Consider the following 25,989-nt stretch of genomic DNA (forward strand, 5'->3'; position numbering starts at 1 on the left):
TTTTGGCATATGATGCATTATTAGCACACATCACTGTACCACCTTTAGGTGCATCTTGCAAAGTGGCAAACAACATCTTACATAAAGTGATGTGCTTTGTAGCACTACTATCAAAGCACCAATTAACATTAGAAACTAACATACAAGAAGAAGGCATAGACGGGGTACTACATGTGATAAGCAATGCATAGACATCATGGGCCAAGTTGGCCTCTTCCTTAGTGTCATTTGATGGTAGTAGCCAAACCTTGCTGCTTTTTCTTTTGCTCACTCACAATACACTTTTTGCATTCTTCAATGACTTATAGAGAATTGTGAGACCTTAAATGGGTCAATGCATGCAAATAGAAAGGGGAAGGAGGGTCATACTTTCTTTGACTTTTTCAAGTATTAATAATTAAGTACTAAGATAAAACCTTAGAAAAACACTCTTATTCTTCAAAAACTCACAGAATGCAAAACAATATTTTTGGTGGCCTCTTTCTAACTAAATTAAATTATTGGTGTCGTTGAAAAAGCAACACTATCTATTTTTTCATGTGTAATTCAAAGATAAATATGTATGTATGAAAACTTAGCACAAGGATGCGTACTAGTCCCCATGGAACCTCACTTTTGGGCTAAGCGCATTTGTTGGCACCTGCTGCATCTTGCCGTTCAATCGTTTATTTGCTGCGTGTTTCTCATTTCGCAGTTGAGATCTCGCTTCTCATTTTCCACTCACAAGGTAAAGAAGCTGCCTCGTCACCTGGCAATAGTTATTGACAGTGAAGATGCTTCGACCCATCTTCCCAAAGTTGTCCAGCTTCTTGAGCAGCTCTCCCAATTGGGTCTCCAACACGTTTCTCTCTACGACATGAAAGGTAGCTTCTCTTTTCCAATCTGGGTTTTTCTCGTCTTGATTGGCTTCTTTTGTTTGTATATTTGTTTTCTGAACCCTTTCCCTCCTTTAGGATCTCTGAAGTCTCTTCTTGCTGATGCTTTTGGAAGCAATTCAACAGTGCGATTCTACTCCCACGACCTGGTAACTGCTCTGCCCTTCAAAATTTCACTTGTTACTAGCCTTTGTTTTTTAGGTCAAAGCTAACCACATGCATATAATCATTTTGGAGCATTATAAGAAATTTCTAATTCGGGAATAGCTAGATGAACATGATGGGATTAAAAAATAAATAAAATAACGATGCATCTATGCTATACTTCCATGGACCATGAACATGCATTGAACTGCGGAATGGATGGTTGGTGATCAGCTTGCCACAGGGCCTGGATTTACAACATCTTGTAAACCGACATAATGCTTTGGAGGATCAGCATGGCGTTCCTATCACCATCCTCTTCTGACCAAAGAAAATTGTGGATCTGCATGAGCAGGAAATTGTTCACCACGTAGTCCTGGTAACAGAATGGCATACAGATTGTCAGATTGAAGTGGGGAGTTGCATTTGGCTTATCCCACACGGCGTATGGGTACTGCATGGGGCTTTGTAGGGCACTTCATATTGACAAGAGAATTGACTGGCTTACCCAAAAACCATGAGGGTTTTTTAATGCACTGCATGAAACCCAGATGGCTTGTTGGAAATGCCTCAGGTAGCCATTCCAACTATCTACTCCGGTGCTCAGATCAGCCAGTTTTTATTGCAGCATGCCACTTTATCCTAGCCAGTCACCTTACATTAGCATGATGATTAGAGCTGGTTAGTAGACCCTACTATTATGGAGTTTTTGCAGCTAGGGGAAGTCATGTTGTTTGGAGACTTTAACACGTGGACACCCGGCAGCTGAATATGATGAGGATGTGGCATGGCTGCCAGATTTGGACCTTGAGGAGACAAGGACAGCAAGACCCATCGAAACTAGAGGAGTCGTTGTGCAAGTTTTCAAGGTAAACAGATCCCTGGTGCAAAAGCATGTAGCGTATATTAATGGTAGGGTAATTCCTCTAGAGACTGCCAGCAAGACCATGACATCTCTACAAATTAGTATCTAATTTATTGTCTCCACCTGTGTAGACCCTGCCCGTGCAAAGGAGTTCGTGAAATTAGCCAGCTCATAAATAGAGGCCAAAAGAGTTGAGGAGTGTGGGCAGCTTTATATTACTTCAATCGTATCGTAAGTTTGCCATCATCCCCTTGCTGCTGGCTCGTCTTTGGTGTCCTATTTTGACCAAAAGCGTTTAGGCAGCTTAGCTGCAAAAAGCATGGAGCGTGCCATATCCATCACAATTCGGTTCTTGTGCTCGACCACTCCATTTTGTGAGGGGGAGTTGGTGGAGGTGAGTTGGCATTGAATGCCTTGTTCTCACAAAAACTCAGTAAATTGATGGGAGATAATGTTAGCAGTCTGTACACTATGTCAGGGCCTCTGTTGTGGGTGTGCCCGCCTAGTTTTGGTGTGCCCCCATTTTTCCTCACTTCCATGTATTTTTTCCCATTCTTTCTGGGTGTGGAGGGCTGTCGGCTACCTCCATTTGCTGGCCGACTAATGGTTTCATACCCGACCTGCTGCTCTACCTTGCCCGACTGTCCATATACTGGCCGACTGGGCTTGATCAGGTCGTGGGCTGCTGTCGGCTGTTTTAGTGCTGGCCGACCAGCAGCCTAGGGCCATATAAAATGGCCCCTTGCCACCCACACTTGTCATTCAGTATTCCGGGATTTATTGGTGTATATATAGCAGAGTTACACTAGCTTCTCTCTCTTGCATCTGTGTATTGCTCTCTACAACAATTGTCTTCATTTCTATTGTGCATTCTGACATGGTATCAGAGCCCCAGGTGGCTTGAAGCTTGGAGACAGTGGGACGTCGAGGATTTGCTGATTTAGGTGCTGGTTGAAGACTGTTTTGGGCTGTACGGGACTTGGAGATCGGGTAGAAGGCGGCCATCATCGTTGGACAGCCACCTTGCATTCTATTTGCAGCCTCTTCTTCTTCTTTTTTCCCACCGACCCTCCCTTCACAAGACCTTGTGAACCCTTGCGATGGCAGATTTGCTTGAGATGGCTGAGAAGGATGTGAAGATCCCGATACTCCCCACGTTCCTTGTGGACCGCCAGTTGGATGAGAACAACTACGACATATGGAAGGTAATGAGAGTCTTATGACTTGGCTGATTTCATTGTTGTTGGGCTTCCACGGCCGGAGTTGGAGGAAGGGGAGTTACCCTCTATTCGGAAGGAACGGGAGACACAAGCACAGTTATGGGATCGTGTTAATGCCAGAGTCCGTTCTTTCATCTTCCTCAATTGCACACCACAGGTGATCAATCACATAAAGCATATGATGCTGGCCAGAGGTATTTGGCAGCATTCGGCTTCTCTCTACAACAGGAGTCTCCTTGGAAGTTCAGATGCGGGTGATGAATCCTTAAAGTCGTCAACGATGCAGGAGCACATCAACAAGCTGCAGGTTCTCCAACAGGAAGTTCTCTAGGTAGGGAAAGAGATATCGTCAGAGGATATAGCCATAATGTTGCTGTCGCATTTGCCCTCTCAGTACTTAGTCTTTTACTCTTTGTTGATCACCAGTGGTGGCAGGCTTATCACCATCACATGGGAGGAACTTCTCCCCATGGTCTTGGGCCAAGAATAGCGATTCATGAACCCTTCAGAGGGCGGAGGTATGTGTTAGATGGGTCGGTGGACAAACACAAAGCAAAACTTGTGGCTAAAGGTTATGCTCAGTGGCGAGGCATCGACTACGAGAATGCCTTTGCACCGACAGCACATATGACCACAATTCGGACCGTTCTTGCCCTTGCTTCTTCTCAGAGGTGGCCCGTGTATCAAATGGATGTAAAATCTACGTTCCTTAATGGCGACCTGCAGGAGGAGGTGTCTGTTGAGCAGCCTCCAGGCTTTGTTGTTCCAGGTTCAGAAGGGATGGTTTACAGGTTACGTAAGGCCTTGTATGGTCTTAAGCAGGCTCCTAGGGCTTGGAATCAGAAGATTGATTCCTTCTTTGTTCGGACTGGTTTTCAAAGATCGGTTGCAGATCCCAACCTACATCTCTTTCGGGAACGCGGCATGGTTACGATTATCATCCTTTATGTGGATGATCTCATTCTCACCGGCGGTCATGTGGAGCACATTAGCGTGACGAAGGCTGCCTTGTCAAAGGAGTTTGAGATGACCGACCTAGGCTTACTCCACTTCTTTTTGGGATTGGAGATTTGGCAGACCCAGAGCAGCGGTATGTTCATGAGTTTCTTGAGGCCTTTGGGATGGAGAACTGCAAGCCTATTACTTCGCCGATGGACCCGAACACAAAGTTAACTGTTAATGATCCTTGTGAGCCAGTTGATGCCTCGCATTATCGGAAGTTGGTTGGTTCATTGATCTGGTTGCTGAACACCAGATTGGACTTGAGCTTCTCCGTGGGGCTGTTGAGCTCTTTTATGCAGACACCATTGAAGTCTCATTGGGACGCAGGATTGCGGATCTTGCGGTATCTGCAGAGTACGAAGGATCTAGGACTCTTTACACGGGAGGGAATGGAGTAGGACTCCAAGGTTGGAGTGACTCAGATTGGGGAGGAGACCAAGACACAAGGAGATCCACTTCAGGTTGCAGTTTTACCCTCGGCTCAGGAGCGGTTTCTTGGAGTAGTAAGAACTATTGCCCTATCTTTGACAGAGGCAGAGTACCGGGTTGCTTGTGGTGCTGCTTGCGAGGTTGTGTGGCTGCGGAGGCTGCTAGGCGAGATTCATCCAGTGCGATAACCAGAGTTGTATAGCTATTGCTCGGAACCCGGTCTTCCATGCCCGGACCAAGCACATAGAGATACAGTATCACTTTGTGTGTGAGAGGATCTTGGCTAGTGACATCTTGCTACTTTATTGTTCGACGGAGGACAATGCGGCGGACCTCTTCACGAAGTCTCTACCTCAGGCTAACTCAGGCGGCACTCCAGCTCCCTGGGGTTGATTTCACAGCCAGGAGATAAGAGGGGGTGTTAGAAGTCATCTCCTGTCTTTATCAGACACCAAGGCCTCTGTTGTGGGTGTACCTGCCCTGTATAGGTGTTTTCTCATTTTTCCTCACTCCCCGTATTTTTTTCCCATTTTTTCCATTTTTTCCATGGTGTGGGTGGCTGCCACAGAGGCTGGCAGGAACTTCTGGTGCTGGCCGACTGCACTCTTGTACACGTGGAGCTGGTCGACTTGATCAGAAGGGGTCGTGGCTGTTTTTTTACTGGCCGACTGGAAGTGCCCAGTCGTGAGGGCTAGCGGTGCATGCTAGCACTGGCCGACTGCTATATGGGGCCATATAAATAGGCCCCATTGCCCCCACATTGTATTCATTCAATGGGGCCATATAAATAGGCCCCATTGCCCCCACATTGTATTCATTCAATTTTCATTGTGGGATCTTGTGTATAGAGAAGAGTAACACGCCTCTCTCTCTCCTTCTCTTGTGCTGTCTATTTTCTGCACTCTACTTGCTCTTGTGATCTCAGATTTTGTTATCATCCTTGCTGCGTATTTTGACAGATACATCATCACTTCATCAGGTATTAGCCTTGATCTTGAAAAGGTACAGGCCATTCTCAGTTGGGATGTTCCCACTACAACCCAGGAAATCCGCTCATTTGTGGGTCTTGTCAAGCCTATAGCACACACATGGACAAGTTTTTTGACCTTGCAGCACCTCTCACCCACTTGCTCAAGAGCGTGAAGACTCGTTGTCAGAAAGTGTCTGTCTCACGGACAAGGCTCTAGAGGCATTCTAGGCAATGATGAAAGTTGCCTCTGAGTTACCAGTTTTTAAGTTAGTGTCATGGGATGATTCTTTCGAGGTGATTACCGATGCTAGTAACCTTGCTCTTGGAACTGTTTTATAGCAAGATGGTAGGCTAGTGGCTTATTATAGCCGCAAGTTGAATAACGCCAAAAAGAATTATTCAGTGTATGACAAAGAGCTTTTGGGGTGATGACCGCTCTTAAACATTGGAAGCACTTCCTACACGGGAGAAACTTCACAGTTAAGACAGATCACCAGGCACTTAAATGGTTGCAAACCATGCCCAATGCCCAATGGAGTGACAAGTAGTCCAGCTGGAGTCAATTGTTCCAACAATTTGGGGAATTGATTGAATACGTCCCTGGCAAAAACAACCCCGTTGTCGATGCTCTTAGTCGAAAAGGCACAATCCAGACATTGCAGGAGTCCACTGTGCTGGAAATTCAAGGCAAAGACTTGGACAACATGAAGGCAGTATCCGGATTCGGAAGAGTTCGGGACTCAATATTAGTTGGCCCAGGACCAGGCCACTATAGTATGAAGGATGGTTGGTTGTTTTTCAAGAACCGTCTTTGTGTACTCAAAGAAAAGCCTCAAGTCCTTCTCCATGATGCCCATGATTCTCTTGTCGGAGGTTATCGAGGTATCAACAATACCTTGGAGAAGTTAGAGAGGTCATTCTATTGGCCTAAGATGCGACGGGATGTCTACCAACATTTCCAATCATGTCAGATATGTCAAAAGGTGAAAGTTCTTCATACAAAATAGGCAGGGTTACTTCAGCCTTTGCCTATTCTTGAGGGACCTTTTCACGACATTAGTATGGACTTCGTAGGCCCTCTTCCCGACTCAGTTGGATCTCGGAACACACAGTGTATGACAATTGTGGATAGATTCAATAAGTTTTGCATGCTCATTCTTTGCAAGCAGACAGTCACAGCCGAGGACATAGCTCGCTTGTTAATTCTTTGGTGATAGACCCGGCACTGGTCAGGTCTGCTTAACATCTCCATACGTTGCATCAAGGGGCCATTAGGTCTTGGAAGTAGCACAAAATCCTCAAAAGACTCATTGTCACGAGCCATCACTATATCCTTGGGAACATCATCAGCCGAGGCAATGACTACCTGGGCAGCAGAAGTGGGAAAAGTAGGGATGATGGTAACCTACAAGGCCAGCCCAAGGGCTGCCCCAATGGCCTCCAAAAATGGCCAACAAGCATAAGGAAGACCTAGCTGAGAACCTGAGTGTAATAGGGTAATGGTTCCAGTCTTCTTCAACAGGGTCGATGTAGTTGGTGTACAGTAAGAATAAAATCTTCCTTGGGCCCAAAGGGAAGGGAGTACCCCTGAGCACTTCTAAGGCTGCCTCATGTGCGTCAAAGTCTATTGGGAGAATGCTCTCTTGAGTAGCCTTACATCTTTAAAATGGAGTGCATAGTCGAAAGGCAACACCGCTAGAACCCAGTCACGGGCTTGGATAGGGGAGGGGTGAGAGTCAAAGATTTTTCCAATGAGTGTTGTCTTGGAGTCTTTCTCAATTTGGCAAAGCGGGTCACAAGCTCGTCTTGTGAAAGCTGGATGGTTCGCCCGGTTGGAAGGGATTGATTTGCCATGATGCTTAAAAAAAAAAAGGTCAACTTGAACCCTGTTTAAGAGTAATCTGTTCTTGAGCAAGCAGAGGAAAGGGCAGCAAAGAGGAGGGAGGTGGAGGGGAAAGCAGGAAGGGGAGGAAAGGGCAGCAAAGAGGACGGGTGGCAGAAGCGGAGGCCCCTCCCGCTGCCCTCTCTGCTCCTAAACTGCCCCCTCTGCCACTTAGCTGCCCCTGCCTCTGCTGCCCACACTTCCCTACTGCCCCTGCGTCCCTGCTGCCCGCATTGCCCTTTCCACAGCTGCCCGTGGAGGGGCGGGCAGAGAATGGCAAAGGTGCATGCAGCGCTCAGGTACGGGGAGCTTGTTTCCATGCACGTCCTGTATGATTTTTCTATCTTTTGCTTGTTTTGTCCTCTTTAGAGGTTTTATGTTTGTAATTCAGCCTATCGGCTGGTTTTTCTTATAACTAATAGAAGGATCTTTTTTTCGGGGAAAAAAAAAGGGAAAAAAAGAAAGAAAAGCAACCTGACTCGTATTTATGTGGCTTGGATTATTATGGAATCATCAAGAGCAAGGAGCTCTCCACACCTTCTCGCTGTACACAGACTGCTTCATCTGCCTACGTCATCACCTGTACGACCATCTGCCCCGACCCCCATCTCTATACGGACGTTGGTCGTGTGATGTCATCACTATAGTATACAACTGCCTGTGTCATTATTGTCAAGTCTGCTATACTGTATTAAAGCTCCCTGATCTACCCGGACCAGGATTGTGGCCACTCCCAGCCTTACTAATCGTGCAAGGATGTCGCTTCGCCGCCTACTTGAACACGTGAGTGTAGATTCGGTGGTTTGCTTTTGCTGGGTGGTACTCATGGAAATCTTGTTGGTGAGAAGACCTGTATATAGAGTTGTTGATGAATGGTTGACTGGATGAGATCCCTGATGACAGGCCTTAGGGTAAGTTAGAGCAGGCAAGAGACCCTTGTTGGCGAACGGTTGACTAGACGAGATCTCTGATGACAGGCTTTCTTGTGAGTCAGAGCAGGCGTGTTGAGCCAGGGCTTTTGGATCCTATGGGTCACAAGACCATTGACATCGACGACCTTTGTTGGAAAGCTCTGGACGGTTGGCCCAAAGTATTATTCCGGTCCCTAGTGGTGAGTCTTCTTTCTTTGTGTTGCTATTTGTTTGTTAATTCCTGTGTTGTTAAGTGAATTCCGTTATATACACGCCTCTTGCTGTTACATCATAACAACAAGCTTAGATCACAAAGAGAAGCATCAAACTAGAATGATTGAGTGTGTGAATACAAAATCAATGACTTGGGCTTCCTTATATAGTCCTCACGTGGGAATGTCAAAGGTCTTGACCTTTGGACTATACACATTTCTTCATGTCCACTATCCATTATTTTAATCACCATCTATGAACCTTAGTCTACAAACATACAGATGAAACATCTAAACAAATGAGTTTGTGTCCTAGGTACAAAATAAGTAAACATTATCCTTCAAATCTTCTTCTTAATGATCAATAAAAAAATTTCAAACTTGAGTTTTCCAAGTGGGAGTATGTGCAACTTGTTCTTATATAGCATTGAAGACAAGTTCCACTTCTTTTGCTTGAACCTTTTCACAAAAAAAATGATAATGAACTTCAATGTGCTTTGTCCTCGCATGATGCACATGGTAACTAGTTAGATTAGCTTTTAAGAAGCAGTGCTTGTGTGCTCTCTACTTTGACATTGCATTGTCTGCATACGAGCTGCAGCTCAAATTTAACTTGGCAAACCATGCAGGTAAGTAATGGACTTCCAGACCAAGGTGTTCAATGTGCCCATATGGATCCTTGTTCAAAGCAGAAGGCTTATGGTAACTGGCAAGATACTGGAAGTGTGCGCCCTAATGAGAAGAGGGATCAGTTGGTGGTAGAGGTTTTGTGCCTTAGAGATGGAAAACAAGCAATTGTTCAAGCTGCAAGGAACATATGCCTAAAAGCCCTGCAGTCAGGGGCACTGTCAAGCTTGAAAGAAGAAGACATTGATATGAGCTTGAGAGAAACAGGTAATATGGTCAAGTAGCCTATGTTTTGTGATCATGGTGACACACCATTTATCTGATTTTTTATTTTCTTTTTTTGCTTTTGCTCTCAACCAAGCTTTACTGCTCAAAACTCCTGAGCTTTGCCTTGTTTTGTTTGATTACATGTGAGTAGGGGGTGTGGGACCTGACCCAGATTTGCTGCTTCTTTTTAGCAATTCAAGGTGTCTACTAGGATTTCCTCCATGGAGATTGAGATTGACAGAAATCCAGTAAGTAAATTCAGTTTGATGCTGGTTCTTTTCAGAGAAAAAGTTCAGAGTTGTACATGATCTTTCTATTTGTCTCTATTCACCATTTTTGGTCATTTTTTTGTCCAAGTGTAAGAACTTTTGGTCAAGAAGTAACAGTGTCACCAGCTGTGACTGCAAATTCGTGAAAATTATGGGAGATTTGCAGCAGGATTGAGGAGATTTGGGAGAGTTTGGATTTCCACCCTAGTTCAGCCGCAGGAGCTGTGCACGCAGGCCTTGGAGAGATCAGCAGGCTGTTACAGGGCAAACTGGCTGCGAATTCCATTATTGGAGGGACCAAATCCCATGTTTGGCAGAACCATACCCATGTGTTTGGATGATGCCCATATGTATGGGTAAATTGTGCCCATATATTTGGATGAACGATGTGTGTATGTCTGGGTGTCTTGGTCATGGTTTTGCCGTGGGTTCAGGGATTAGGGATATAACTTTGTTCCCCCATTAAGAACCATTGATGTCCTCAGCTATGAATCCGGGGAAGTGACTCTTCAGACTATGCACTAACTCTTCAAACTACGCACTGACTTCCACGCAGCCTCGACTGCTGTCCTTTCCACATGATCAAGTACTCTGAGTAAACAGTATACCGAGACCATTTAGTATGTTGATCTAGAACCATTTCAAGTTCCATGGTGTAGAACACTTGCGCCTATGTGCTAGGGTTTTCTAGAGATAAAAAGAAGAGTACGGCGGAATCACACATACAGCACACACAAGAGTCCTAAACTACTGCGTTGTAAAAGAAAGAAGTAATACAACTGAAATTCGTGTACAAGATGCGGGTGAGAATGAATATGTCAAATCATAGCCCTGTGACCTACTAATATACACTCTTGGCTAGCACTTCGCCTTTAGAGAAATGCTATGTGAAGTTCAACAATGAGGAAAGCAGATGAATATGACAATTTGGCTACCTATGTATATATATGCAACAATGCTCCTAGTCGGCCAAGTGTACGTGATTGCCACGTCACCGCCGGCACGTGGCAGTGAGCTCTATCTCCCGTGAATAAAGATAAAAGTGGATTGCTTCATGCTTACTAAAATAAAGGTATAAAGGTCTTGCTGTGCATTACATGATCATACTAGTTACATGCTACATTGGTATCAGAGCTTTTGGTTGTGAGTGAGCTTGACTACCTAAAGTGAGAGCAAGTCCATGAATGGTAAAGTGAAGTTGGGAAAAACCACCCAGCTATTCACCATGTCAGGAGAAGAAGAAAGAAGCTTCAAAGAAGGCATCACTGCAGAAGAAAGTGTCCACGAAGACACAAGAAAAAAACAAACCAGACTTACCACGGAACGCCGTTCCGCCCACCTGGAATGTGGGAACGGCGTTCCCTACAAATGGGTAGTACAGAATGCTCGGGAACGCCCTGGAACGTTCATGGTGTGGAACGACCAGGTGGAACGTTCCCTCACCCACTTACGGGCCATTCTGGAGTAATGGACAAAAATTGGTGAAATGGGAGCCTCAAGAAAAAATTGTGAACAGGTGGCGGTAATGTGCCGTTCCCAGCTGTCTATTCGTTTTTCTGTGCGACGACTGTTGACCATCCACCGGTGCTAGCTGCCACCATTATCATCGTCGTTTGCTGCTGTAGCCTGTTGTCCGTATACCTGCACAGCCAGCCATACCAACTGAACATACTATAGTCTACCAGTCTTCCATTCGTATACTTGCAGCCTGGGCCCTGCTGTCCGTTTACTTGCTGCTTGCTGTCCGTTTACCCGCAGCCTGCTTGCTGCTCGCTCAAGCCTCATGCGTGACACAGGGTTGTTCTTGATAGCCGGTTGGGATGCTCAAGCCATGTGCGTAAACGCTTCAGCACTCGTTACTATCCATCTCCAAGTAACATGGCTTCGAAGTGGTGGGATGAGGTTGATAGCAGCAGCAAATATTCCAACAAGGGAAGAGCAAGGAAGTGGAAGTGGCGCTATTGTGACAGCGAGAGGAATGGAGGAACAGATAGAGTCCGTGTCCATCTCATTGGAGAGAAAGGCCATGGCATCAACTTTTGCCCTCTCATTCCAAATGCAAAGAAGGTTGCTCTTGTCAGCAGTCATCTCCTGTCCTGACGCTATGTCAGGGCCTCTGTTGTGGGTGTGCCTGCCCAGTTTTGGTGTCCCCATTTTTTCCTCTTCCATGCATTTTTCCCATTTCTTTCTGGGTGTGGGAGGGCTGTCGACTACCTTCATTTGTTGGCCGACTAATGTTCTTTGACCCGACTTGATATGCTGCCCTGGCCGACTGTAGATACACGTATCGATAAATCGAGTCTCACTTATTCGTCGTGGATCCGAAATCAGTATTGGACATCCATGGTTGTTCCTGGGTAGTAATCGCCATATTGTTGTCTTTACCCATCGTCAATAAATCGAGATGGATTGTGTAGATTGAGATACTATCCATGGTTGGCATGTATCCTTCTGAAATATTTCCGACTCGGAAGAATCTTGATTGCCCATTTGCTAGCTGACTTGGCTGGGATAGGTCATGGGCTGCTGTGTGTCGGCTGTGTTAGTACTGGCTGACCAGCAGCCTGGGGCCATATAAAATGGCCCCTTGGCCCCCCACACTGTTCATTGTATATTTCGGGATTTCATTTGTGTATATAGCAGAGTTACACTAGCTTCTCTCTCTCTTGCATCTATGTATTGCTCTCTATAGCAGTTGTCTTCATTTCCATTGTGCATTCTGACATTGTATCAGAGTCCCAGGTGGCTTGAAGCTTGGAGACAGTGGGACGTCGAGGGTTTGCTGATTTAGGTGCTGATTGGAGACTGTTTTGGGCTGTACGGGACTTGGAGATCGGGTAGAAGGCAGCCATCATCGTTGGACATGTCAGAATATGCAGCGGAAATGATAACCAATGAGACTTCAATGGCGTCTGCAGAAAAGAGCTCAACAGCCCCACGGAGAAGCTCAAGTCCAATCTGGTGTGTTCAGCAACCAGATCAATGAACCAACCAACTTCCGGTACTGCGAGGCATCAACAACTGGCTCACAAGGATCTGTAACGGTTAACTTTGTGTTCGGGTCCATCGGCGAAGTAATAGGCTTGCAGTTCTCCATTCCAAAGGCCTCAAGCAACTCATGAACATACCGCTGCTGAGAGACGAAAAACCCCCTCTGGGTCTGCCAGATCTCCAATCCCAAAAAGAAGTGGAGTAAGCCTAAATCGGTCATCTCAAACTCCTTTGACAAGGCAGCCTTCGTCACTCCAATGTGCTCCACATGACCGCCGGTGAGAATGAGATCATCCACATAAAGGATGATGAGCGTGACCATGCCGCGTTCCCGAAAGAGATACAGGTTTGGATCTGCAACCGATCTCTGAAATCCAGTCCGAATAAAGAAGGAATCAATCTTTTGATTCCAAGCCCTCGAAGCCTGCTTAAGACCATACAAGGCCTTTCGTAACCTGTAAACCATCCCTTCCGATCTTGGAACAATAAAGCCTGGAGGCTACTCAACGTACACCTCCTCCTGCAGGTCACCATTAAGGAACGCAGATTTTACACCCATTTGATACACGGGTCACCTCTGAGAAGAAGCAAGGGCAAGAACGGTCCGAATCGTGGACATCCGCGCTGTCGGTGCAAAGGTATCCTCGTAGTCGATGCCTGGCCGCTGAGCATAACCTTTAGCCACAAGTCTGGCTTTGTGTTTGTCCACCGATCCATCATACGCGTATTTGGTCTTAAAGACCCATTTGACACCAATGACTGACCGCTTCGACGGCCTCGGTACCAACTCCCAGGTGTTGTTCTTCTCGATGGCATCAAGTTCCACCTGCATGGCTTTCCTCCAAGTATCCTGTGAAAGGGCTTCCTTTACGGAAGTGGGCTCTTTATCCCGCATAATACGAGACATCAAAGCATAGTTCACCTGAAGAAGCTCCGCTGTGTTGCTTTTATCTCGGATTCGATGTGATCTTCGAGGGCCGTCCTCTGTGGTCCACTCGGAGGGTAGCTCCGTGACACCTGACTCCCGAAGGGTGTCTAACAACCACCTAGGTACTCGAACAGATCGTGGAGCCTCCTGTGGTCGCGGGGGCTCTACTCCAGCTGCGCGGGCTCAACCTCCTGTGATGAGTGAGGTGGATCAACTGGAATGATAGACTGGGAATCATGATCAGACTTCTCTGGATCTCCAAGAAGTGGCGGCTCCTCGACAGTGGATGCTGGAACATGCTCGTCAAAGACCACATCCTGGCGGCTGATGACAATCTCGTTCCTATCTGGATCATACAACCTGTATCCCTTGGAAAGAGAGTTATACCCCACAAATACCAGCTTGCGGGACTTGGAGTCAAGCTTCCCTCTCTGCTTCTTTGGAATATGTACATACGCGTCACTCCCAAAGACACGGAAGTGCGAGACATCGGGTTTCCTGCCAAAATATGCCTCAAATGGAGTCATATGGGGAATTGAAGTTGTCGGAGATCGGTTAATGGTATGGACAGCCGTTGCCACAGCCTCACCCCAAAGTGGACGAGGAAGATCACGATGCTCCAGCATGGTCCTCGCCATCTCCACCACAGTCCTGTTCTTGCGTTCAACAACTCCATTCTCCGAAGGCGATCCGGTATTGGCCAATTCCCTTTTGATGCCATGATCTGCACAAAATCTGAAAAATACAGTCGAGGAGAATTCACCTCCTTTGTCAGCCCTGAGAGTCTTGACTTGAAATCCAGACTCTTTCTCCACCATCACGTGCCAATCCTTGAACCGAGCAAAAGCCTGGTCCTTTTGGGAAAGAAAGTAGACCCACGTGAATCTGGTACAATCATCAACAAGCAGCATAAAGTAGAGAGATCCTCCCAAAGATGGTATCTGCTGAGGTCCACACAAGTCAGTGTGAATCAACTCCAGTGGTTTCGAAGCCCGCCTGGAAAGAACGGTCTCTGGCATTGACATGATCCCATAGCAGCGCCTGTGCCTCCCATTCCTTCCGAATAGAGGGTAACTCCCCGTCCTCTAACTCCGGCCGTGGAACCCCAACAACAATAAAAACAGCCAAGTCATAAGACTCCAAAACAGATTCCATCATTACCTTCCATACGCCGTAGTTGTTCCCATCCAACTGGCGGTCCACCGGAAACGAACATGGGGAGTGTTGGGATCTTCACGTGCTTCTCACCCATCTCAAGCAAATCTGCCATCTCAAGCAAATATGCCATCTCAAGGGTTCACAAGGTCTTGTGAAGGGAGGATGGGTGGGAAAAAAGAAGAAGAAGAGGCTACAAATAGAATGCAAGGTGGTTGTCCTGTTAGAAGTCATCTCTTGTCTATATTTATACACCAGGGCCTCTGTTGTGGGTGTGCCCGCCCTGTATAAGGTGTTATCATTTTTCCACACTCCCCGTATTTTTCCCTATTTTTTCCCATTTTTTCTAGTGGTGGGGAGGGTTGCCAGAGGATGGCAGGAGCACTCCAGTGCTGGCCAACTGTCCCAATAGCAGTCCTGCTGCTGGTCGACTGCATACAGATGAGTCGTGGGCAATCTACTGCTGGCCGACTGGACACAGATCAGTCGTGGACATTCTTTTGCTGGCCGACTGCATTTATGCAGTCGTGGGCACTTTTTATGCTGGCCGACTGCTCTCCCAGGGGCATATATATAGGCTCCTTGCCCCCACCACTCATTCATTCAGTTTTCTCGGGAACTTGTGTATAGAGAAGAGTTTACACACCTATCTCTCTGTGTTTCTTGTGCTGTTTATTTTCTGCAGTCTACTTGCTCTTGTCTACCCAAGTTTGGTTATCATTTCCGCTGCATATTCTGACATGGTATCAGAGCCCTAGGCTCGAGATAGATCTTGGGAGTTTTTCTGAGCAAGAGGTGGAGCGTTAGGCTGCTGATTGGTGGACTGTTTTGGGCTGTACGGGAACAGAAGGTGCAAGAGGAAGGCGGCGGGCTAAGGTGCTGGACAGCCACTTGCAGGTTTTCAGATTTTTCCCACCCACCCACCCTTTCAGGTTACTCTCCGCGATGGCAGATTTAGTAGAGATGGCTGAGAAGCAGGTGAAGATTCCGACTCTCCCCATGTTCCCAGTGGATCGTCAGTTGGACAGGTCCAATTACGGCATCTGGAAGGTCATGATGGAGTCGGTGTTGGAGTCATATGACCTTGCTGATTTTATCATCATCGAGGTTCCACGGCCGGAAGCTGAGGAAGGGGAGTTACTGTCGAGACGAGGAAGGACCGAGAGGCACAGGCACACATGTGGGATCGTGTCAACGCCAGGGTCGGGTCGTTTATTTTCCTCAACTGCACAGCACAAGTGATCAATCATGTGAAGCACATGACGCTGGCGAGAGGCATATGGGAGCACTTGGCTTCTTTGTATAACAGGGTATCACCCATGAAACGGATCTCCTTGGAAGTGGAGATGCGGGTTATGAACCCTGCAAAGTCTTCGACGATGCGGGAACACATTAACAAGCTGCAGGCCCTTCAGCAGGAAGTCCTACAAGCTAGGAAAGAGATATCATCTGAAGACATGGCCATCACTTTGCTGTCCCACTTGCGTGGTCAGTATTCTGCTTTCTATTCCTCGTTGATTACGAGTGGCAGGCTCAGCACCATAACCTGGGAGGAGCTTGTGCCAATGGTCTTGGACCAGGAGGAACGTTTCACGAACCCTCCTCACAGCGGAGGTTCGGAGGCCTTAACTCGCCAACGGTCGAAAGGCCGGAATAACAAGGGCAAAGGGAAGGCTTCACCGGAGAAGTCTTCTGAGAAGAAGCGTGATTCAGAACGAGAGAAGCTGAAGGCCGAAAGATCTTGTAATGATTGTGGCGAGAAAGGCCACTACTGGAGGAAGTGCCCTAAGCGAACACGGAAGAGTGCTGATTCCTCAGCCTGAGCTGCAAAGACTCCGGCATTTGTGCACTTAGAGATGGTGGACTCCGATGCTTCATCATCTTCGAGCGAGGAGGCAGTTGGCTTCACCGCAAAGGATACTCGGGAATGGATTCTCGACAGTGGTGCTTCCAAGTACATGACTCCATCCCGTGACTTCTTTCTGGATCTGAAACGGCAGTCAGGTCGCATCTTTATTGGTGATAACTCCACTATTCCGATACATAGTGAGGGCCGGATGGAGGTTATTTCCGACGCAAGGGGGGCAAGCATGCTTCCCGTGTTCTTTATGTCCCTACTCTGGGTTTTCATCTTCTGTCAGTGCATGAGGTATGCAAGACTGGCTTTCGGGTGGAATTTGAGGAGCATTCAGTTGCTCTAAGGGACCGTGAGACTGGCCAGGTTATTTGGAAAGGCGGTGTGGAGAATGGTATCTACAAGCTCTCTGCACTCTCCACTTTGACAGGTTCTCAGGTCGGTGATTTGTGGCACTTTCGTTTTGGCCACTTAAATGTGGATGCTTTGAGGCGCGCCTTCCGGGACCAGATGGTGGTTGGCTTGCCAGATGTTGGTAGTAGGCAAGGATGTTGCAGTTCTTGCATACGTGGTAAGCAGCACAGGGAATCCTTTCCGCAATTGCACACCACAGGTGATCAATCATATAAAGCATATGACGTTGGCCAGAGGTATTTGACAGCATTTGGCTTCTCTCTATAACAGGGTATCCCCCATGAACAGAATCTCCTTGGAAGTTCAGATGCAAGTGATGAATCCTGCAAAGTCGTTGACGATGCGGGAGCACATCAACAAGCTGTAGGCTCTTTAGAGCAGGAAGTTCTCCAGGCATGGAAAGAGATATCATAAGAGGATATGGCCATAACGTTGCTGTCACATTTGCCCTCTCAGTACTCAGCCTTTTACTCTTCATTTGGCAGGCTCAGCACCATCACATGGGAGGAGCTTGTGCCCATGGTCTTGGACCAGGAAGAGCGATTCATGAACCCTCCACAGGGCGGAGGTTCTGAGGCCTTAACCGGCCAACGGGCGAAAGGCCATAATAACAACAACAAGGGCAAAGGGAAGGCTTCATCGGAGAAGTCTTCTGAGAAGAAGCCTGATTCAGACCGAGAGAACCTGAAGGCCAAGAGGACCTGTAATGATTGTGGCGAGAAAGGAACCACCCAAGGATGTAGTCTGCATAGGTCCACACAAGTCAGTGTGTACCAACTCCAAAGGTTTTGAAGCCCGCGTGGAAGCCTGCTTTGGAAAAGATTCCCTGTGCTGCTTACCACGAATGCAAGAACTACAGCGTCCTTGCCTACTCCCAACATCTAGCAAGCCAACCACCGTTTGGTCCCGGAAAGCTCGCCACATTGCATCAACATTCAAGTGGCGAAACCGAAAGTGCCACAAATCACCAATCTAAGAACCTGTCAAAGAGGAGAGTGCGGAGAGTTTGTATATACATTCTCCACGCCGCCTTCCCAAACAACCTGGCCAGTCTCACAGTCCCGTAGAGAAACAGAATGCTCCTCAAACTCCACCCAGAAGCCAGTCTTGCACACCTCATTCACTGACAACGGATGAAAACCAAGTGCTTGGACGTAAAGAACACCAAACGAATGCTTCCCCCCTCTGCCATCAGGAATGATCTCCATCCGGCCCTCACTGTGTATCGGTATGGTGGAATTGTCACCAATAAAAATGCAACCTAACTGCCGTTTTAGATCCAGAAAGAAGTCACAGAAGCAACACTATCAAGAATCCATTCCCGAGTATCCTTTGTGGTGAAGCCAACTGCCTCCTCGCTCGAAGAAGATGAAGCATCCGTGTCCAACATCTCCAAGTGCACAAAGACTGGAGTCTTTGCAGCTGAAGCTGAAGAATCAGCACTCTTCCCGGTCCGCTTGGGACACTTCCTCCAATAGTCGTACTTTATGCTGCTTGTTGATGATTATTCCAGATTCACATGGGTTTATTTCCTTTCATAGAAGGACCAAGCTTTTGCTCGGTTCAGGAGTGGCATGTGATGGTGGAGAAGGAGTCTAGCTTGCAGGTGAAGACTCTTTGGGCTGACAAAGGAGGAGAATTTTCTTCCAATGCCTTCGTGAGATTTTGTGTGGAACATGGCATCAAGCGGGAGCTGGCCAGTACAGGTTCGCCGTCAGAGAATGGAGTAGTCGAATATAAGAACAGGCCTGTGGTGGAGATGGCGAGGACGATGCTGGAGCATCGTGATCTTCCTCGTCCACTTTTAGGAGAGGCTGTGGCTACGGCTGTCCATATCCTCAACCATTCTCCGATGACTTAAATACCAAACATGACTCCCTTTGAGGCATATTTTGGCAGGAAACCTGATGTCTCCTATTTCCGTGTGTTTGGGAGCGATGCATATGTTCACATTCCGAAGAAGCAGATAGAGAAGCTCGACTCAAAGTCCCGACTTGATATGCTGCCTTGGCCGACTGTAGTTACACTGGTCGACTGCCCATTTGCTGGCCGACTGCCTTGGCCGACTGTAGTTACACTGGCCGACTGCCCATTTGCTGGCTGACTTGGCTGGGAGTTACCCTCTATTCGGAAGAAACGGGAGACACAAGCATAGTTATGGGATCGTGTTAATGTGAGAGTCCGTTCTCTCATCTTCAGCAATTGCAAAGAGAAGGCAAAGGAATCTGGGATGTCTGTAAACGATGCCTCAAAAGCTCCTCCGGAGACTGCTTCTTTTGTTGAAGACAGGGATTACTGTTTCTACACATGCAGTTATGATGCCTCTTGGTCTTCACAGGCACTCAGTGTGACTAAGCATGCATGTACATGGTATTTTGATAGTGGTGCTTCAAAGCATATCACATCTCGCAGGGATTTGTTTTGTAATCTATGCCCTGCCCCTGTTGGCAAAACTGTTCAGTGTGCCAATAATGCTTCATATCCAGTTCGTGGCATTGGGGAGATTCAGCTCACAGCCATTGATGGCTCTATTCTTCGCCTTACACATGCCTTATATGTACCAGGGATAAAGAAGAATTTGTTGTCCATTTCTTCTTTAGCACAGTGTGGTATGCAAGTCAACTTTGATGATGACAAATGCATGGTCAGAGACAAAAGCTAATGCTTTGACCTTGATGCTTACTGGTACATTATGTTATGGACTTTATCAATTGGATGCATTTCAGCCAGTGGATTAGTCTGCTTATAATGCATTCACTCTTACTCCAGCTATGGTTGATGCGGAGTTATGGCATGCTCGCATGGGGCATGTAAATTTTGGTAGTCTTATGCTTATGCAGCGACATAACATGTTGACAGACCTACCTCTTATGGAGAAGCCTCCAGATCACATATGTGAAGGATGCATTTTGGGAAAAATGCATCGGTTTTCCTTTCCACGTGATCAAGCTCTACGAGCAACTGCAAAGTTGCAGCTTATACACAGTGATCTTTGTGGTCCCATGCAGACGAAATCATTAGGAGGTTGCTTCTATTTTGCTACATTTATTGATGACTTCTCTCATATATGCTGGGTCTATCCGTTGACACAGAAATCACAGGTATGTGATGCATTTTTGGCCTTTGTAGCACTTGCTGAAACAGAGTCAGGATGCAAGGTTAAGACTCTCCGTTCTGACGGAGGGGGGGAATATGTGTCACACATGTTGAATTCCTTTCTTGAGAGTAGAGGTATCAAGCATCAGTATACTACTCCTTATACTCCACAGCAATATGGGGTTGCAGAAAGGAAGAATCGGTCACTCATGGAGATGGCCAGATGTATGTTAAAGGCAAAGAAGCTACCACATATCTTTTGGTGGAAGCTGTTATGTGTGCTTGTCATATTTTGAATCGATGTCCCACAAAGGCATTGGTTTCCATTACTCCTTTTGAGGCTTGGCATGGCCGCAAGCCTTCGGTATCACATTTTCGTACTTTTGGGTGTCTTGCATATGCACACATACCCAAAGAGTTGAGGAGGAAGTTGGATGATAAAGCCACAAAATGTATTTTTGTTGGGTATAGCCGTGAGAGCAAGGCCTACCGGGTATATGACCCACTGTCCAAGAAGATATTCACTAGTCGGGATGTGATTTTTGATGAAAAATCAGAAATATCCATGGCTGGTTATGATGCAAATCAGGCTGAAAATGATGTGTTTGAAGGTCTACTCCCTATGGAGTTTCATTCCACAGTTGGTGATCCAACCCCTGAGGGTGCAGGACAGCCAGCTAATCATGAAGATGGTGCAGAAATTCAGCAGGAGATTGAGCCAGAAGTTGAGCCAAATATGGGGCAACAGGCTCCACATGTCAGACATATACCTAGATGGTATTTGAGGACATTACAGGACAGCCATCTCGAGACTCCTCTTGCTGGCCGTACTCGTAGGGAGACACGGACCAATGAGCATGCACACATCATGGATTTAAATATGGTTATGGCAGCCAGTTTACAGGATGATGATGAGCCTGATTCATTTGTGGATGCACGAGACAATGTGCATTGGAACAAAGCCATGCAAGATGAACTTGATTCTATCAAAAAGAATCAAACATGAGATTTGGTTGATCTGCCCAAAGGCAAGAAAGCCATTGGTACTAAGTGGGTCTACAAGTTGAAAAGACATGCATATGGATCCATTGACAAGTACAAAGCCTGTCTAGTTGCAAAGGGCTATGCACAGAAGAAGGGCATTGATTATGAGGAGACATTTGCTCCTACATCCCGATGTCGACACTTAGGAGTGTCATTGCATTGGCTGCACATCGTGGTTGGGTTGTTCATCAGTTGGACATCAAGACTGCTTTCCTACATGGGGACCTCGAGGAGGAAGTTTATGTATATCAGCCCATAGGTTTTGCAGAACATGGTCATAAAGGGAAAGTATGCAGGCTGAAAAAGGCCTTGTATGGTTTGAAACAAGCTCCACGAGCTTGGTATGCAAAAATAGATGCTTTCCTGCTCACTCAAGGCTTTGTGAACAGTCCATCAGAAGCCACTTTGTATGTAAAGAAAGAAGAGAAAGATCTGCTGGTCATCAGTCTTTATTTAGATGATCTTTTGCTCATGGGATCAAATGATGACAAAATTGTAGCTTTTAAAGAGATACTGCAACAGACATTTGACATGTCTGATTTGGGGCTCGTACACTACTATTTGGGCATACAGTTTGTGCAGGATAACAGAGGCATTGGGTTGTTGCAATCTCGGTATGTTGCTAAACTTCTGGAGAAGTTTAAATTTCAGGATTGCAAGCCTATCAGCACTCCTATGGAGCCTGGGATGAAACTGTCACTACAAGATGACAGTATTTTGTTTGATGCCACTACATATGCTCAAACTGTTGGATGCCTTATCTACTTGTGTACTACACGCCAGATATTCAGTATGTCGTATCTCAGTTGAGCAGATTCATGCACAGCCCGCGATTGTCACATTGGCAGCTGTGAAACGTGTATTTCGGTATTTGCAGGGTACCTTGTCTCTTGGATTGCTTTATCCTGAGGGGGGTGACATGCAGCTATATGCTTACAGCGATTCAGATTGGGCTGGTGATTTTGATACCAGACATTCCACTAGTGGAAATTGTTTCTTTCTTGGCTCTTCATGTATTTCTTGGCTAAGCAAGAAACAGACCACAGTGGCCACTTCGTCTTGTGAGGCAGAGTACAGAGCAGCCTACACTACTACCGTTGAGTGTGTCTAGCTGCGTCGTCTTATGTGACTGATATGGATATTTCAGTGGAGGAGCCTACACCTATCTATACTGATAGTCAGAGTGCCATTGCCGTGGCCAAGAATCTTGTGTTTCATGCTCGCACGAAACACATTGAGATTCACTATCAGTTTGTTCGAGAGAGACTCCAGGCAGGTGATATCAGTCTGATTTACTGCCCTACAGATCAGAATGTGGCAGACATCTTCACCAAGGCATTACCACGTCCAAAATTCGAAGCATTCCGCACTGCTTTGAATTTGTTTCCTTTTGGTGGATGATGTACAGTGATCACATATCACTCTAGGGGAGTTTGTTGGGTTTTATGTTGTGTATGCACCCAAGGGAGTGCTAGTGATCATCAATAGGTTACTGGGGCACTTTTTACTTCAGTTAGTGGAGGTTTTTTTCCCCAGTTTTAGCTTAGTTTCACTTATAATGATTTATAAGTGATTTGGTCCACCTGGCACACTTTATAGCCGGACCATGTGAACACACTATTAGGGTCACATTCCTGTTGAAGTGCCTTCCAAACCCTAACCCTAACAGCTCAAACCCCCTTCATGGACGGCCTCGGAACCAACTCCGAAGTGTTATTCTTCTCAATGGCATCGAGTTCCACCTGCATGGCTTTCCTCCAAGTATCCTGTGCAAGGGCCTCCTTGACGGAAGTGGGCTCTTTGTCCCGCATGGTACGAGACATCAAAGCATAGTTTACTTGTAAAAGCTCCGCTGAATGGCTTTTATCACGAACTCTGTGCGATCTTCGAGGTTTGTCCTTTGTGGTCCATTTGGAGGGAAGCTCCATGACACCTGACTCCCTAAGGGTGTCTACTAACCACCTCGGTACTCGAATAGAACGCGGAGCCTCCTGCACCTGCGGGGGCTCATTTCCAATTGAGGGCTCAACCTCCTCTATTGACTGAGGCTGTCTAGCTGGAACAATCGACTAGGAATCATCATCAGAATCTTTTGGGTCTCCAAGAAGTGGCGGCTCATCAACAGTGGAAACCGGAACATGCTCATCAAAGACCACATCCCTGCATATGACAACCTCGTTCCTCTCTGGATCATACAACCTATATCCATTGGAAAGAGAGTTATATCCCACAAAGACAAGCTTTTGGGACTTTGAGTCGAGCTTCCGCATCTGCTTCTTCGGAATGTGAACATATGCATCGCTCCCAAACACACGGAATAATCATCAAGAAGCAGCATAAAGTACAAAGAACCACCCAAGGATGTAGTCTGCATAGGTCCACACAAGTCAGTGTGTACCAACTCCAAAGGTGTCGACGCCCACCTGGAAGCCTGCTTCGGAAAAGATTCACTGTGCTGCTTACCACAAATGCAAGAACTACAACGTCCTTGCTTGCTGCCAACATCTGGCAAGCCAACCACCATCTGATCCCAGAAAGCTCGCCGCAACGCATCCATATTTAAGTGGCCAAACCGAAAATGCCACAAATCAGCAATCTGAGAACCTATGAAAGAGGAGAGTGCGGAAAGTTTGTGTATACCATTCTCCACAGCACCTTCCCAAACAACCTGGCCAGTTTCGCGGTCCCATAAAGCAACAAAATGCTCCTCAAACTCCACCCGAAAGCCAGTATTGCACACCTCATGCACTGACAACAGATGAAAACCAAGTGCGGGGACGTAAAGAACACGAGAGGAATGCTTCCCCCCTCTGCCATTGGGAATGATCTCCATCCGGCCTCACTGTGTATCGGTATGGTGGAATTGTCACCAATGAAAATGCGACCTGACTGCTGTTTCAGATCCTGAAGGAAGTCACGGGAAGGAGTCATGTGCTTGGAAGCACCACTATCAAGAATTCATTCCCGATGAGAGTATCCTTGGCGATGAAGCCAACTACCTCCTTGCTCGATGAAGATGAAGCATCGGTGTCCAACATCTCCGAGTGCACAAAGGCGGGAGTCTTTGCAGCTGAAGCTGAAGAATCAGCACTCTTCCCAATCCGCTTAGGACACTTCCTCCAATAGTGGCCTTTCTCGCCACAATCATTACAGGTCCTCTCAGCCTTCAGTTTCTCTCGGTCTAAATTGGACTTCTTCTCAGAAGACTTCTCCGATGACGCCTTCCCTTTGCCCGTGTTGTTGTTATTACGGCCTTTCGACCATTGGCAAGTTAAGGCCTCAGAACCTCCGCCCTGTGGAGGGTTCATGAATCGCTCTTCCTGGCCCAAGACCATGGGCACAAGTTCCTCCCATGTGATGGTGATGAGCCTGCCACTGGTGATCAACAAAGAGTAAAAGACTGACTACGGGCAGGGCAGGCCAACCTGCTCTGATACCAAATGAGGGGGTTTGAGCTGTTAGGGTTAGGGTTTGGAAGGCACTTCAACAGGAGGCGTGAGAGTCAGAGAGAGGAACATGACTGTATATTGATTGTTGATAAAATGAAGTACAATAGCCACATAAAAGATGTGACCCTAGTAGTGTGTTTACATGGTCCGGCCATAAAGTGTGCCAGGTGGACCAAATCACTTATAAATCATTATAAGTGAAACTAAGCTAAAACTGGGGGAAAAAGCCTCCACTAACTGAAGTAAAAAGTGCTCCAGTAACCTACTGATGATCACTAGCACTCCCCTGGGTGCATACACAGCATAAAACCCAACAGTCCAAACGGTCCGTCATTGGTGTCAAGTGGGTCTTTAAGACCAAGTATATGTCGGATGGGTCGATGGACAAACACCAAGTATATGTTGGTCTTTAAGACCAAGTATATGTCGGATGGGTCGATGGACAAACACAAAGCTAGACTTGTGGCTAAGGGTTATGCTCAGCGGCCTGGCATCGATTATGAGGATACCTTTGCACCGACAGCGAGGATGACCACGATTCGGACCGTTCTTGCCCTTGCCTCTTCTCAGCGGTGGCCCGTATATCAGATGAATGTCAAATCTGCGTTCCTTAATGGTGACTTGCAGGAGGAGGTGTATGTTGAGCAGCCTCCAGGCTTTGAGGTTCCAGGATCAAAGGGTGTTGGGGTAAAGGCATTATGCCCACCCTTATAGTGTGTACAAGCCCATAAGTTTTATAGTACATAGTACACTTAGTACTTTTAATGTACTAAGTGCACTATGTGCACTAGAGCAAATATACATGTGTGATAGGGGAGTCACACACTCATACTTTGTGAGTTGACTTATCCCCACACGTCTCTCTCTTCTCTCCCTTCTTCTCTGTGTGTGTCTCCCACATGAAACCCTAACTGTTTCAGCTAAGCTTCTTTAGCTCCCTTCAACTGGTATCAGAGCAGGAAAAGCCAGGGGCTTGTGGTAAAGCTTGCAGCCTTGTGTGTTGTCAGGTGTAGAGTCAACGCATGGTCTGGCTCAGTAGTCCCATGAGAGAGGTTGCTGCCATAGCAAGGACAGTCTGCCATGTGATCTGAGTGTCGCGTGTGTGTGTTGTTGGTGAAAGCAAAAGCAACGCAGGGCAGCAGGTCGTTGCAGTCCAGAGAAGGTCACGTGTGTGTAAGGCGTTGCAGTTTTTTGGCAGAGCCTGGAGAAGAAGCGCAAGAAGTCAACGCGTAGGGCAGGTGTGTGCTGGTTCTCGTGTGCTGGGTGCAGTCTGTGTGTACAGTGGCCAGAAGCGACCCGGCATAGGCCAAGGTGTTGTCCACAAATCAGGTACTGTGTGGGCAAATCGCGAGCAGCATCTATGCCAGGCAGCAACGAATTGACC

At 46.9% G+C, this 25,989-nt stretch overlaps 1 protein-coding gene across 4 annotated transcripts in view; it reads left to right on the top strand.

The window, feature by feature from the left end:
• Positions 1-551: 551 nt before the first annotated feature.
• LEW1 (Undecaprenyl pyrophosphate synthetase family protein) overlaps positions 552-25,989 on the top strand; it is a 39,236-nt gene continuing 13,798 nt past the window's right edge. The window contains exons 1-5 of one of the 4 annotated variants that reach the window (XM_086797276.1): positions 552-863; positions 954-1,024; positions 8,382-8,498; positions 9,140-9,404; positions 9,556-9,652. In XM_086797276.1, coding sequence (XP_086653402.1) covers positions 563-863; positions 954-1,024; positions 8,382-8,498; positions 9,140-9,404; positions 9,556-9,652 — 851 coding nt within the window. In that variant the 5' untranslated portion in view covers positions 552-562. The remainder of the gene's footprint in view (positions 864-953; positions 1,025-8,381; positions 8,499-9,139; positions 9,405-9,555; positions 9,653-25,989) is intronic. The other 3 variants (XM_086797278.1, XM_086797279.1, XM_086797277.1) reach the window with 3 other exon arrangements.

Source organism: Cibotium barometz, chromosome 65, assembly GCF_041138505.1.
Source record: "Cibotium barometz isolate CiBa-2024 chromosome 65, ASM4113850v1, whole genome shotgun sequence".
Classification (NCBI taxonomy): domain Eukaryota; kingdom Viridiplantae; phylum Streptophyta; class Polypodiopsida; order Cyatheales; family Cibotiaceae; genus Cibotium; species Cibotium barometz.